We start from the raw sequence: 12,753 nt of genomic DNA, 5'->3' as shown, positions 1-12,753 counted from the left end.
GGGAGACTTTCTATGTAGTTTGAAGTAAATGTTGGTGACTGACAGTCTTAGTCCTGTAAATAAGAAGCCAAACTCTAATAGAAGACCAGTTGTAGGAACTCCTAATTCACTATAATTGCTTAGCTAGCTTCCAGTGAAATATAGTTTCCTAGATTAAGTTTTTGAATGGCCATGGATCTCCAACTGGCACTTTATTGTATTTTCATATCATACAGAGAAGGAAAAGAAGACCCAGAAGAGGTCTGATATGAAAATCTATTAGCTGGTAGAGATAGAGTAAGTGGCAGGAATAACAGCACTAAATGTCTTGTTAAAATATGAAACAGATAACAAGAACATTTTATATAAATATCTAAGTCTTTAGATGCAGGATCCATCTTTAAAATTATACTATAAACTTCAAAGTTCACCATCATACCTGTCAATGACTAATGCAAAAAACAGCATTGATCAACCCCAAAATGCTGAGACACTGCTTAGAGTATTATAGAAAGTACAATACTTGTCTCTGTTCTCCTTTCTAACTATCATGGAAAGTCCACCTAATATAGTGGAAGCTTTCCTTATTTTCTTCTGCTATTGCATAAATATTATTGGAGCACTGACTATCTACCTGTCACCACTCATCTTCTAGCTTGGGCAAGGCTCATCTGTATGGATGGATATTTATCTCCATAAATGCACTATTATACAGAAACCATTTTCCATTTTTTCCAGTTGACTGTAACTTCCTTCTCTATCCATTCTCCACAGAGCCACCCAAAATTTTTTTCTAAAACATTGATTGATCATGTCACTTGCCTATTAAAAAATGGCTCCCTATAGGATAAAGTATAAATATATCAACTAGGCAATTAAAATCCTCCGTATTCCCATTTATCTTTTTCAGTTTTACTCCATACACATCACCTCTTCACATGTCTGACACTCCAGTGAAACTGGTCAGCTAGCTAATTCCCCATACATATCACTTTGTACAAGTGGTCCCCCTAGGTGTGCAATGTACTCCTCCTTCATCTCTGCCTCCCAGAATTCCTAGCTTCCTTTAAAGAACTCTCAAGCTAGCTCCTCTGAGGTCTTTTCCAATTTGTTAAGTTATTGGCATCCTCTTCTTTCTGAAATTACTTTTTAATTCTTGTTCAAAGGACATATGCTCAGACCCTAGTCCTGCTTTTACTACCTGTGACCTTGGAGAAATCATGCAACCTCTCTGGTCTAATTTTCCTCATCTAAAAACCATGAAATGCATTAATTGAGTTCCAGAGTCCCTTTCACTTTAAATATATGATTCTGTGATGCTACTTTGTATTTATTTGTATTACATATTGTAAAACTCCAGTAGAACATAGGATTTTCAAGAGTGGGGTCTGTTTCATTTTTTTCCTTTATATTACTAGTGACTAGTGAGCAATTAATAAGTATTTGTTAAATTTCTTGAAACACTCTTCTCTTGACTTCTGTAAACATTGTTTTTATTGTTCAGTTATGGCCAACTCTTCATAATCACATTTGGAGTTTTCTTGGAAAAGATACTCAAGTGGTCTGCCATTTTCTTCTATAGTTCATTTTTACAAATGAGGAAACTGAGGCAAACAGGATTAAGTGACTTGTCCAGGGTCACAAAGCTAAAAAGTATATGAGGCCACATTTGAACTCAGGTCTCTGCACTCCATCCAGTATGCCACTTAGCTGCCCATAAACACAGTACTTTTCAGATTACCCTCCAATTCTAGTCCATCTTTTGTTTCCTTTGATATAACTTTATCTTTCTCTTTAACTAGGAGGCATTATAAAAGAGCTTATACCCTTCTGTTGTCACACAGTTTCTCAAGAGCTTTTACATGGTTTCACCTATCACCTTTATGCTGCTAATTCTGAAATTGATTTTTTAAAGTCTGTTTTCATAATAATCTACATGAAACTATCAGTACTTACCAATGATAAACTGTGATTTGGATTATTCACCATTACATTAGAATGAATTCATCTTTTTTTAAAATAATAACTATCTTAATGTTTTTTTTCCTTTATAGTAAACAAGTTTGCATGCTTTTCCCTTTTAAGTACATATAATAATTTTCTCTCCATTATGATTGCCACTGCATACAGTCTGGGTCCTTTTCATGTTCTGCCTGCTTACTGCAACTATACCTAGTTTGTACTTATGCTTTAAACCTGCCAATCTATATTGCACATTTCCAAATTATCTTCTAGTATATAAATCCCCTTCTCTAAAAGTTTAAAAAGCTACTTATTTTCAACCACATAAAATCAAAACTATTTTTCCTGCCTTTCAAAGCCCTCTCTAGAGCAGATTAAGGACTCCTTGTCTGCCAGAGAGGCTGCAATGTTGGCACTTAAAACACACCTTTGAGAAAAGCAGGCAAACTCTCAGCAACCTTTGTTACTTCCTTTTAGACATCACTTCATTTTAGCAAGGGTTGTCTGGATTTCTTGAGACACTGGCAGTTCACAAAAGATGTCAACAATAGTAATTGTGAAATGTAGAAATATTCACAAAACTATGGTGAACTAAGGAAGTCTCCTAATGAAGTTGGGTGTTATTTTTGCTTAAAAACTTTCTAAAAGACCTTTTCTAAAAGAAGATGATCAGAAGATCAAATGAGATTATGTGTTGTCAAGTGCTTTGCAATCCTTTATGGACTAAGTTCATCACCAGGAAACTCATCTTCAAGGAGAATGCATCAGCTTTGATACTCATACCTTATCGCTACCCTCAGCTGTCTTTGCCCCTCTGATTGGATGGCTAGAGGGAGGCCCAAAACACTGTTCTAACCCCCATTCAATAAAGGTTAGTAACTGAGTCAAGCCTTCATTTTCTAAAAATTGTATTACTTGGCTTTGGCATATTTTCTTCTCCCGTTACATTATAAGCTCCTTAGAAATGATGAAGTTTGGATGTTGATTGAAGCGCATTTTTAAAAAAAAACTTTATTTTATTGTTTAGTGTTTTCTTTTAAAACATGACTAATATAGAAATGTTTTATATAACTTCACATATTTAAGCAATACACTAAATTGCTTGCCTTCTCAAAAAGGAAAAGGGTGGAAAAGAATTTAGAACTCAAAATTTTAAAATGATTGTTAATTTTTTTTACATTATTTGGGACACATGTAACAAAATAAATAAAAATAATTGGGAAAAAATAGTTTATAACCTCTGCAAGGGCAAGGACTATCTTTCATTTTCTGTTTTATATTCCCAGCACTTACCATAGTGCTATTGTATATGAATGCTAATTATTAGTATAATTTCATTTAACATTTAATAAGTAGGTATTAGGCATCTACTATATGCCAGGCACTGTGCTAGGTACTCCATTCTATCAGGGAGTAAATGACACAAACATATAAGAAAATACAAGATGTATGCAGAGTCATTTTTAGGGAGCTACCAGCATGTGAAGGGATAAGAAGGGTGATAATGAACTGAAGGCGGAACTGGAGCTGAGTTTTGAAGAAAGCTGGGAATTCCAAGTAGAAGAGGAGAGGAGACCATGCGTGTTGAGCATAAGCTTGGTATGAGGCCACAGTAACATGCCGAGCGGAGAAGCTCTACAGATGGCTATGAGTTCCTGTATGAAAGCTGTAGAAGAGTCAAGACTTCATAACTGACTGGATATGGGAGTTGCAGGAGCAAAAGACTGGTAGTACCCTTGACAGGAACAAAGTATGGAAGAGGGAGGACAGGAAGATAATATGTTATCTTAGGACAGGATGGTCTTGAGATCTCCATGGTAAATGCAACTGGAAATATCTACTATGTATGGATGACATGAGACTGGAGTTAAGTAGAATATAGATATGGTCAATGAATACATAGGAACTGATTAGGCAGAGAGAGAAAAGAGGAAGTTTATAAATAAACCTTTGGGGTGAGTATAAATGAAGATCCAACAAAAGAGCTGAATAAGGGGCTTCATTAGTAGAGCTGGGTGAGAACAGCATCAAAAAACCCTGAGAGGAGGAAGGATTCTTGAGCAGAAGGCAATCAGGAATGATTCATGCTGCTTTAGCACTTTAATTTAGGCATGACTTGTCTATGCTGCTGTTGCTGTTGTTGTTCAGTCAATTAAGTTGTGTCTGAGTCTATGATCCCATGGTCTACTCTGTTCTTGGCAAGGATATTAGAGTAGTTTGCCACTTTCTTCTCCAGTGGATTAAAGCAGAGATTAAGTGACTTGCCCAGGATCACATGATTTAGTAAGTATTTGAGGTCATGTTTGAACTTAGGTCTTCCTGGTAACAGGGCCAGCATTCTCTCCAAATGCATAAGGATAACTAGATGGATATGACCAACCTAACTGCCTTCCACTTTTGCTCATGTCTTCCTATATATCCCCCATAAGGGAAGTTCACATCTTTTCATTGTTTCTGAGTTACCTGAAACTTTCATTCTTTTTTTTTTTTGCAAGGCAACGGTTAAGTGATTTGCCCAAGGTCACACAGTTATATAATTATTAAGCACCTGAGGCTGAATTTAAACTCAGGTCCTCCTGATTCCAGGGCTGGTGCTCTATTCACTATGCCACCTAGCTGACCCCCAATGTGCTAACCTAGCTACCCCTAAAACTTTAATCCTTTTTGTTTTTTAGAAAGTTTTTGTAAGGCAATGGGGTTAAGTGGCTTGCCTAAGGCCACACAGCTGGGTAATTATTAAGTGTCTGAGGCCAAATTTGAACTCGGGTACTCCTGACTCCAGGGCCAGTGCTCTATCTACCTGTGCCACCTATCTGCCCCAGAAACTTTAATTCTTAAGGGACTGTGATAACCAGTGATTCTGAGGCATAATACATCTCTGGAAAAATAATGATGCTAGGGAAGCTAGGTGGTATAGTGGATGGAGCATTAGCCCTGAAATCAGGAGGACCTGAGTTCAAATCTGGTCTCTGACAATTAATAATTACTAGCTGTGTGACCTTGGGCAAATCACTTAACCCCACTGCATTTCAAAAAAAAAAATACTGATACTTAAAGAAGATTCTCCATTTAAGGGAGATGCTTAGGAACATTAAAGGAACTGCAATTTCTTAAAGGTAATTCAACATGGTTTGCCCTATTAAATTCTCTATCAACAGTGTCTAACCAAGCTACACAAACTGATGCAGCAACTGAATATCTATATCTATATCTATCTATATTATACACATTCATTTGTATACACACACACACCCATAAAATAGGACATCATGGTCAGAGCCCAGGTATTCTTCATCCATTTGATTAGGAGATAATTTGTAGACTTATCAGATTCATCTAAGGGATAAGACTAGAGAATTCTTGGGAAGCTGTGTGAAGTTATAGGCAACTAGCACAAAGTCATCAAATGATAATAATAAATAACAAAAGTTATCACTAACATTTAAATAGCACCTCAGGATCCACAGAGTGATTTACATATATAAGCTCATCTGATCTGACTACAGTGTGATGAAACAGATGCTATTCTTTAATTTACATATGAAGACAATGATGCCACCAGTAGAAAAGGTGAAGGCAGCGGCATTTTGTCTTCCTTGGTATCTTTAGTGTTTGGCAAAGTGCTTATTACATAGTAAACGCTTAATGAATGCTTGATGAGTTACTGATTCCTCTCATATGTCCCCCATCTTGCACTGATTTTATTGAACCTGAGACTTTATTCATCTTATTTGCTGTTCTAGGTTGTCACCTATAAAGATCTGTTGTCACTCCACCAAGCCCCTGTTGCTGAGTTCTGTCTGGTGGCCTCCATCCTGAGGATAGTCCCAGGTGGGTCACACTATGCTTCTAACTCAAAACTTCACCATCACATTCTCCTGGAGTCACAGTTTTCTTTTCAGCTCCTTTTCATGTGCCTTCTTTCCCCATCAGGATGTCAGCTCTTCAGAGAACAGGGAATGTCTTTCTTCTGGCTATACACCTACCCTAATGCTTAGCGTATGACATACAGCAAGCCCTTAAGAAATTCTTGTTGTCCATCAGCCTCTGCTGATAAGAAAGCCAACTTTGTCTTTAGATAAGGCATTTTGTAAAAATATGAAATAATACCATGCCAAGCAGAGATTCCTGGGCCATTCTACTAGAACAGTGCTTCTATGTTGGCATTGAACCATTAATGACAACTGTTTTAGTACAGATAGTGGTTTAGCAGTACCCCTGCCAATTCTTTTAATACTCTCAGATAAAATTCATCTGTGCTTGAATTCATCAAATGTAGCAAAGTAATCTCTATTTCCTTACTTTTCTTATCAGGTTAGCACCTGATTATGTCTTTTTATCCTATTTGATTTTTATTTATGTATTTCCTTAAATCTTTCATGTAAGATCCATCCAAAGTACTGGAATCTCTTTTTTCCTTTTAAGTATCTCAGTTTCCAATGTAGTTTTTGCATCATAGAGCTCTAGTTAAAAAATAAATACTAAATCCTTTGTAAATATAAACATGAAGATGATTAATGCTTGTGAAAAAAATACTATTTTTCTTTCCATAACTTCTGCTGAATGAACCTGGCTACTTAGTTCAGATTTCTGTCCAAGTCTGGTTCTGGTCTATCTTGTATAAAAAGCATCTGTTCAACTGGAAGACAAAGATCTCACAGAATACAGTTGGTGCTCTCTAGGCAACTGAAGCCATTAATAATTGGGTTAAATTACTTTAACTACTTAGTTATCAGGAAGAAGAGAGAAAATACCTGAGGGTGTGTAGTAAGCAAGGAAGAGCCAGAGACATAGGACACCTTCTCATAATGCGACTGAATAATCCAGTTGGAACTTCCAAGTGCATAGCCAGAGCTAAGGGGAGTCACCTGTACTGCACCAAAAAGTTCCTGCAAAGCAATGTAGAATTCTTTTTGAAACTTAAAAACCATATGCATAGAAATGCACCTACATTTTCTCTCATTCAAAATGAAAACGTTTCAAAATAAACCAGACAGAAAGATGGGTAAAGGCCATGCCATTAAAAGGTAATTGAATTCTCTTGTTTTTACATATGGCTCAGATTTTTGTCCATTCGCATCTGTTTTGCATATAATGACTAATGACACAAAGAATGAAAATGGTGATCCTTTAAATTAAGATGGAAGAAATAACAATACTTTTAAAATGTTACTTCAGGGGTTGTTTAGGTAGCTGATCTATGATGAGTCAATGACTCTTGGTAAAATTTGGCAGAGGTAAGAGAAAGTCATGACACCTGAGTCATTGCTTCAAAGAAACATTTGACAGTTTTTTTCCAGTGCTTCCTGTTATGCTCAATACTTCTATTATTTTTCCAAAATTTCTAAGGAATTTCCCATTTCCCTGAGGGGGATAGGAAGGGACACTTACATTTACATTTCATCAAATGGGACCAGGTTCTAGGGAACAGTATCAGGGACAGGAAAGGCCCATTTCCTCCCTTACTACAAACTAAGAAACTGGACAGTGACAGGAAGGAGAGGCCAATACCAAATAATTGAGTTCTATCCTTGGAGGATAGGAGAAAGTGACTAATGATGCACTAGCTGTCAAGTTGTGCTCTACCTAGTCACTCCTTATGCATCATAGTGGGGCCTCTGGGGATTTAAGAGGCTGCGAAGAAGGGAAACTAAAGGATTCTTATAGCTTCAGAAGAACATTATAGATTTTAGCTGCTCATAAATCACTGAAATCAAATTAGCACTCACAATTTTCTGAGAATAGCCCACAAGCTGGATTTTACTGAGAGCAGAGTTCACTTCTTGCATTGTGTAGCACCTTCTCCATGTTGAAACTTCCACTGCATCCTTGAGGGGAGCAGGCAACAATCTATAAATATGCAGCAAACAGTGTGCATTACATAAGACATTTAGTATCTGAACAATTCTCTTTAGAATACAGCCATCTCTTGTCACCACTAAAAAACTAAAATAGACTCTAGCCATAAGATAGTTAAGTTGCAAAACTGAAATGAAGGCCTGTGTTGAACAAGAAAGTTTGGGATAAAAGAACACAGAAAGAGTACTATTTATAATATTTAACAGCATCAATAAGAAATCTATTTTTATCAAAATTTTACTTTATTCTATGGAAAAGACAATTTACTGGTGTCTGGAGACACACTAAGTAATTTCAATTCTCCAATTCTTAGCTTGTCAATTGATAACCCTTACCTTTCTTTGCATAAATATTTAGGCAGATTTACTGATTTGCAAATTAAGAATATTTTCATAAAGAGTATCACTATTATCATTCATGTATCAATAAATAGTTCCTTAAAAAACTTACAACTTGGGGTGGCTAGGTGGTGCAGTGGATAGAGCACTGGCCCTGAAGTCAGGAGGACCTGAGTTCAAATTCAGCCTCAAACACTTAATAATTACCTAGCTATGTGGCCTTGGGCAAGCCACTTAACCCCATTGCCTAGCAAAAACCTAACAAAATAAAAAAAAAATAAAAAACAAAAAAACCCCTTACTACTTAACTGGGGAGTGCACACAAAAACAACTACATAAAGGATTGGGGTACTTGTAACGATTTGTAAGTTGGTAGCTAAATGACACACAGAGTGCTCAAAGTTCAAATCCAACCTCAGACACTTACTAGCTATGTGACCTTAGGCAAGTCACCTAACTTTTGCATGCCTCAGTTTCCTCATCTGCAAAATGGTGATAATAAAAGTACTGATCTACGGTTGCTGTGAGGACCAACTGAGATATTTGTAAAGTACCCAGAATAGGGCCTGGCACATAGTGCTTAAAAAGTGCTTGTTCATTTTCTTTTTTAGTAAAAATCTTAGGGAACTTTCTGAAATTTAGAAAGATTAAGTGTCTTGTCCAATCCTTCTTGGCAAAATATGAGAGAGGTATGGGAAATGTGGTAGAGTATATGGCTCCTATATACCATATGAAGGGATTGAATCCAGGGCTTGAACCCAGGTCTACTTTGAATCTTGCTGTCATCACTGTTGTCATTTATAACTTTACAAAGTCTAGCAGATTCATCCCCTTATTCCCATTTACACTGTTACACTTCTACTCCAAGTCCTAATTGCCTCTCATCTGGGATTACTGCATCAGCTTTCAAATTGGTCTCCTTCACTCCAGTCTCTGGCCACTCCAATCTAACCTTCACTCAGATGACAAAGTGATTTTCTGAATAGACCTGACCATGTCACTGACCTTGCACTCTGTCCCCACTCTATGAACTAACTCAGGGACTCCCTATTACTTTCTTAAATCTCACTTCTCTCCAAACATTCTGTGCTCCAGCCACATACATAAATAAGCCTATTTGCTCTTTCTCAAACATCAAGACATTGCTCTAGGCCACTGTGCAGGCTGTCTTATTCCAAGTCTGGAATATGCTCTTCTTCTCATCTTTTTTTTTTAAATTCTCAAAGAAAAATTCCAAAATGCTTTAGGGAAATTTGAGGAGGAAAAGAACATTTCTAGATGGAGGGGGTGGAGGTTATGTGGAAAAAAGTATACCAAAGATGAACCTTGGAAGAAGAGACAGACTCAAAAAGGCAGAAATGAAAAGGGAACACAACTATGAACTTCACACTTAGAAAGTGGAATAATTTGAAATGAGGAAAAAAGGAGTCTGTATTTTGTTCAAGAAGGAACAGAGCACTACTAAAGGTTTCTGAGAAAGAAGATATAATCTAGGGTATAGTGGAAAGAACACTTGAATAGTTTTAGTGTGTAGGAGTTAGAGATAAAAATAGCACAGCATCTCTGAACTTGGAGCTTCCTTCTCCAGCACTGGACCCGGTTTTCTATCTCTTGTCCTGGGCCCCAGAAGGGCAGGCATATTTCTTGTCATTTTCAGAATCTCTCTGCCTACCACCATTATTCAGGAATCTCTCTTCCTTTGAAGCTCATTTTATTTGGATATTTCACTCAATGCAGAGAGCTTAGTGTTCCCACCAAGTCAATAAACTCTCAAAGAAATAATTAAGTTGTGTCTCCTCTATAATCCCAACCCCAATATTTGGGGATTTCAATTTATGTGTTGATGTTCCCTCATATCCTTGCTTCTTCTTTCACCAACCTCTTCATCTCCATTAAGTTCATGTAGAAGGTGCTGCTTGTTTTGAAAGAAAAATGGGATTGCAAGAGGCAGAGGTAAGATGACGACTAAGACAAAGGTGCCAAGACAGGGAGGATATTATGTTTAATAAAAAAATCAAGAAGGCCAGTAAGGCTGGTTTACAGTAGAAAAGAAGAAAGGTAAGAAAACTGTAGAGGTAGGCTGGGGCCAAGTTAGGAAGGGTTTTAAAAACTAATTAGAGGGGCGGCTAGGTGGTGCAGTGGATAGAGCACTGGCCCTGGAGTCTGGAGTACCCGAGTTCAAATCTGGCCTCAGACACTTAATAGTTACCTAGCTGTGTGGCCTTGGGCAAGCCACTTAACCACACTGCCTTGAAAAACTAAAAACACAAAACAAAACACTAATTAGAGGATCCTAGAAGCAACAGGGAAGATCACTTTGTAGGAGAATGACTATCTCATCTTTCATGCTTGTCTCAAAGAGGTGAGTCTTCTCTTTGCCAAGGCAAACCTCTCTCCATTCCCATCCCATTTCATCCCATCTTTTCCAACTGCCCTCTTTATTATCTCTACTCTCATCACTTACCTACAATTTATCCCAGTCTCCTGGCTGCTTCCCAACTGCCTACACCCATGCCCATGATTCTCCTTCCTTAAAAATCTTTATGCGACCCATTTTTTTTCAATCTGACCTCTGTGCAGTCTTTGACATTGTTGATCACCCTCTTTTCCTGGATATTCACTTCTCTGTTTTCCTGATATTGTTCTCTCCTGGTTCTCTGTTTATGTTTCCTTCTCAGTCTCCTCTGCGAGATTCTTCTGTGTCATTCCCACTAACTGAGAATATCTTACAAGATTCTGTCTTGGGCCATCTTCTCTTCTTTCTTTATACTACTTCACTTGGTGATATCAGCAGCTCCAATGGATTCAATTACCATCTCTATGCTGATGATTCTCAAATTTAATTATCCAGTCTTAACCTTTCTGCTGCACTCCAGTCTCATATCTCCACTTGCCTATTTATCTCTTGAACTGGATTATCCTATAGACATTTTAAACTCAACCTGCCCCAAACTGAACCTTATTTTCTGCCATGTTCACTGTAACCCTGTGACACTGGTCTTCTAGCGATTTATTACTCACATAAGACACTCCCATCTCCAGTCTCTGGGCATTTTCACTGGCTGTTTCTCATATCTCAAATTCTCTTCCTCCTCATCTCCATCTGCTGGCTTCCCTGGCTTTCTTCAAGGCTTAACTAAAATCTTACCTTTTATAGGAAGCCTTCATTACCCCCCCCCCCCATTCTCTGGACTTTTCTTTCCTGCTTATCTTCAATTTATCATGCATATAGTTTGTTTGTACACTGTAGCTTCTAATTCTGAGTTCTTTTAACTACATGTAAATGAACACCATGAAAAAAGTAGTATTCAGGAAGACAAATTAAATTGCAACATGCAGGAAGAACAGGATCTACAACTATCATTATTAGAAAAAGTCCGTGCTTCCTGGTTGTTTCAGTATTAAGAGTGAGACTCAGAATTCACTATGACCCCAGTACAAATTCCTTATAGATGTTCTTGCAAGATATATGTATATAAGTGTGGAGGGTAGAGGTGGGGGTGAAGGGAGGGGGTAGGGGGAGTGTTAGCTGGCAAGTAATCCTCATTGTAAGACCCTGGCAGACCTCTACACAAGAGGCAGCTAGGTGAAAAGTAGCTAAAGCACAGAACATGGAGTCTGGTCTTGGCCAAATCAAGTGAACTTCCGGCTGTCTCAGTTTCCCAAGCTGCAAAATATGGACAATAATAGTACCTACTCATACATTGTAAGAATCAAATAAGACAATATTTGTGAAGTACTTGCTACAGGACCTGGTATGTATTAGTTGTTTAATAAATGTTTATTCCTTTTCCTCTCTATTTCATTTCCTCATTGATAAATAATAGCACCTACTTCACCAGGTTGTGACAACCAAATAATTAAACTTACCTTAAAGATTTGTAGGTGCTATATAATTACTAGTTATTCTTACTGTGTCATCACTTCACCAAAGCAAAGAAACCTTAATTATAAAAGCCTTCCATTTTGGATATTTGGAAACTACTACAACTCACATTAGAAGAAAAACAATTATTTAATATTTGTAGAGATTAACACCATAGTCCTATGAGAAAATCCTGGACCAGGATAAAGAATGTTGGTCTTTATCTTGGGAACCAAACCAAGCTTTCTTTCAGATTGAGATAAATGTTTTATTTTTCTATATTTTATATTTTGTACTTAATCTCTGGATTGAGGGGAGGTGAGTCAGAGGCTTTATATTAAAAGTGTTTCTTCTTCTCTAACCCAACTTTTCCCCCTCCCTAAAACTGCCTCTTTTTGAAAATTAGTTGTCAGAGTAGAAATGCAAAGAGTGAACTGTAATGTCAGAGTAGAAAAGAGAAATGGCTAACTTCTTCTAAATAAATCTCAAAAAAGTGGCATCAACTTGAGGAAAGAAGCCATAGAGCTGTCAAAAAGTAAGAGAAGAATCGTTTTTTGTCTATTAAACTTAAGCTAAATCAAATGGTAATACACATCAATTTCTAGTGATTTAAGGAAATTTGTCAAGTTTCCTGTGATCTATGAATTCAAATACTTTAATTTATCGTTATATTTGGCTGATGAACTTTTTACTTATAACTTATGCTACTGAGAAAGAAGTAAGTCTGTCCCGTGCCAGGACTCCTCGAAG

The 12,753-nt window shown here is 37.2% G+C and overlaps 1 protein-coding gene across 4 annotated transcripts in view; it reads right to left on the bottom strand.

Moving 5' to 3' along the window:
- The window catches only part of INTS9 (integrator complex subunit 9), a 123,439-nt gene that overhangs the window by 50,540 nt on the left and 60,146 nt on the right, over positions 1-12,753 (bottom strand). For all 4 annotated transcript variants that reach the window (XR_012473267.1, XM_074209191.1, XM_074209189.1 and 1 more), the window contains 2 exons: positions 7,671-7,791; positions 6,696-6,830 (listed from right to left, as the gene is read on the bottom strand). Coding sequence is in view for 3 of the 4 variants with exons in the window: in XM_074209191.1 (XP_074065292.1) it covers positions 6,696-6,830; positions 7,671-7,791 (256 nt within the window). In the remaining variant the exon portion in view is untranslated. The remainder of the gene's footprint in view (positions 1-6,695; positions 6,831-7,670; positions 7,792-12,753) is intronic.

Source organism: Macrotis lagotis, chromosome 1 (genome assembly GCF_037893015.1).
Source record: "Macrotis lagotis isolate mMagLag1 chromosome 1, bilby.v1.9.chrom.fasta, whole genome shotgun sequence".
Lineage (NCBI taxonomy): Eukaryota > Metazoa > Chordata > Mammalia > Peramelemorphia > Peramelidae > Macrotis > Macrotis lagotis.
This window is presented reverse-complemented; position numbering and strand designations above follow the sequence as displayed.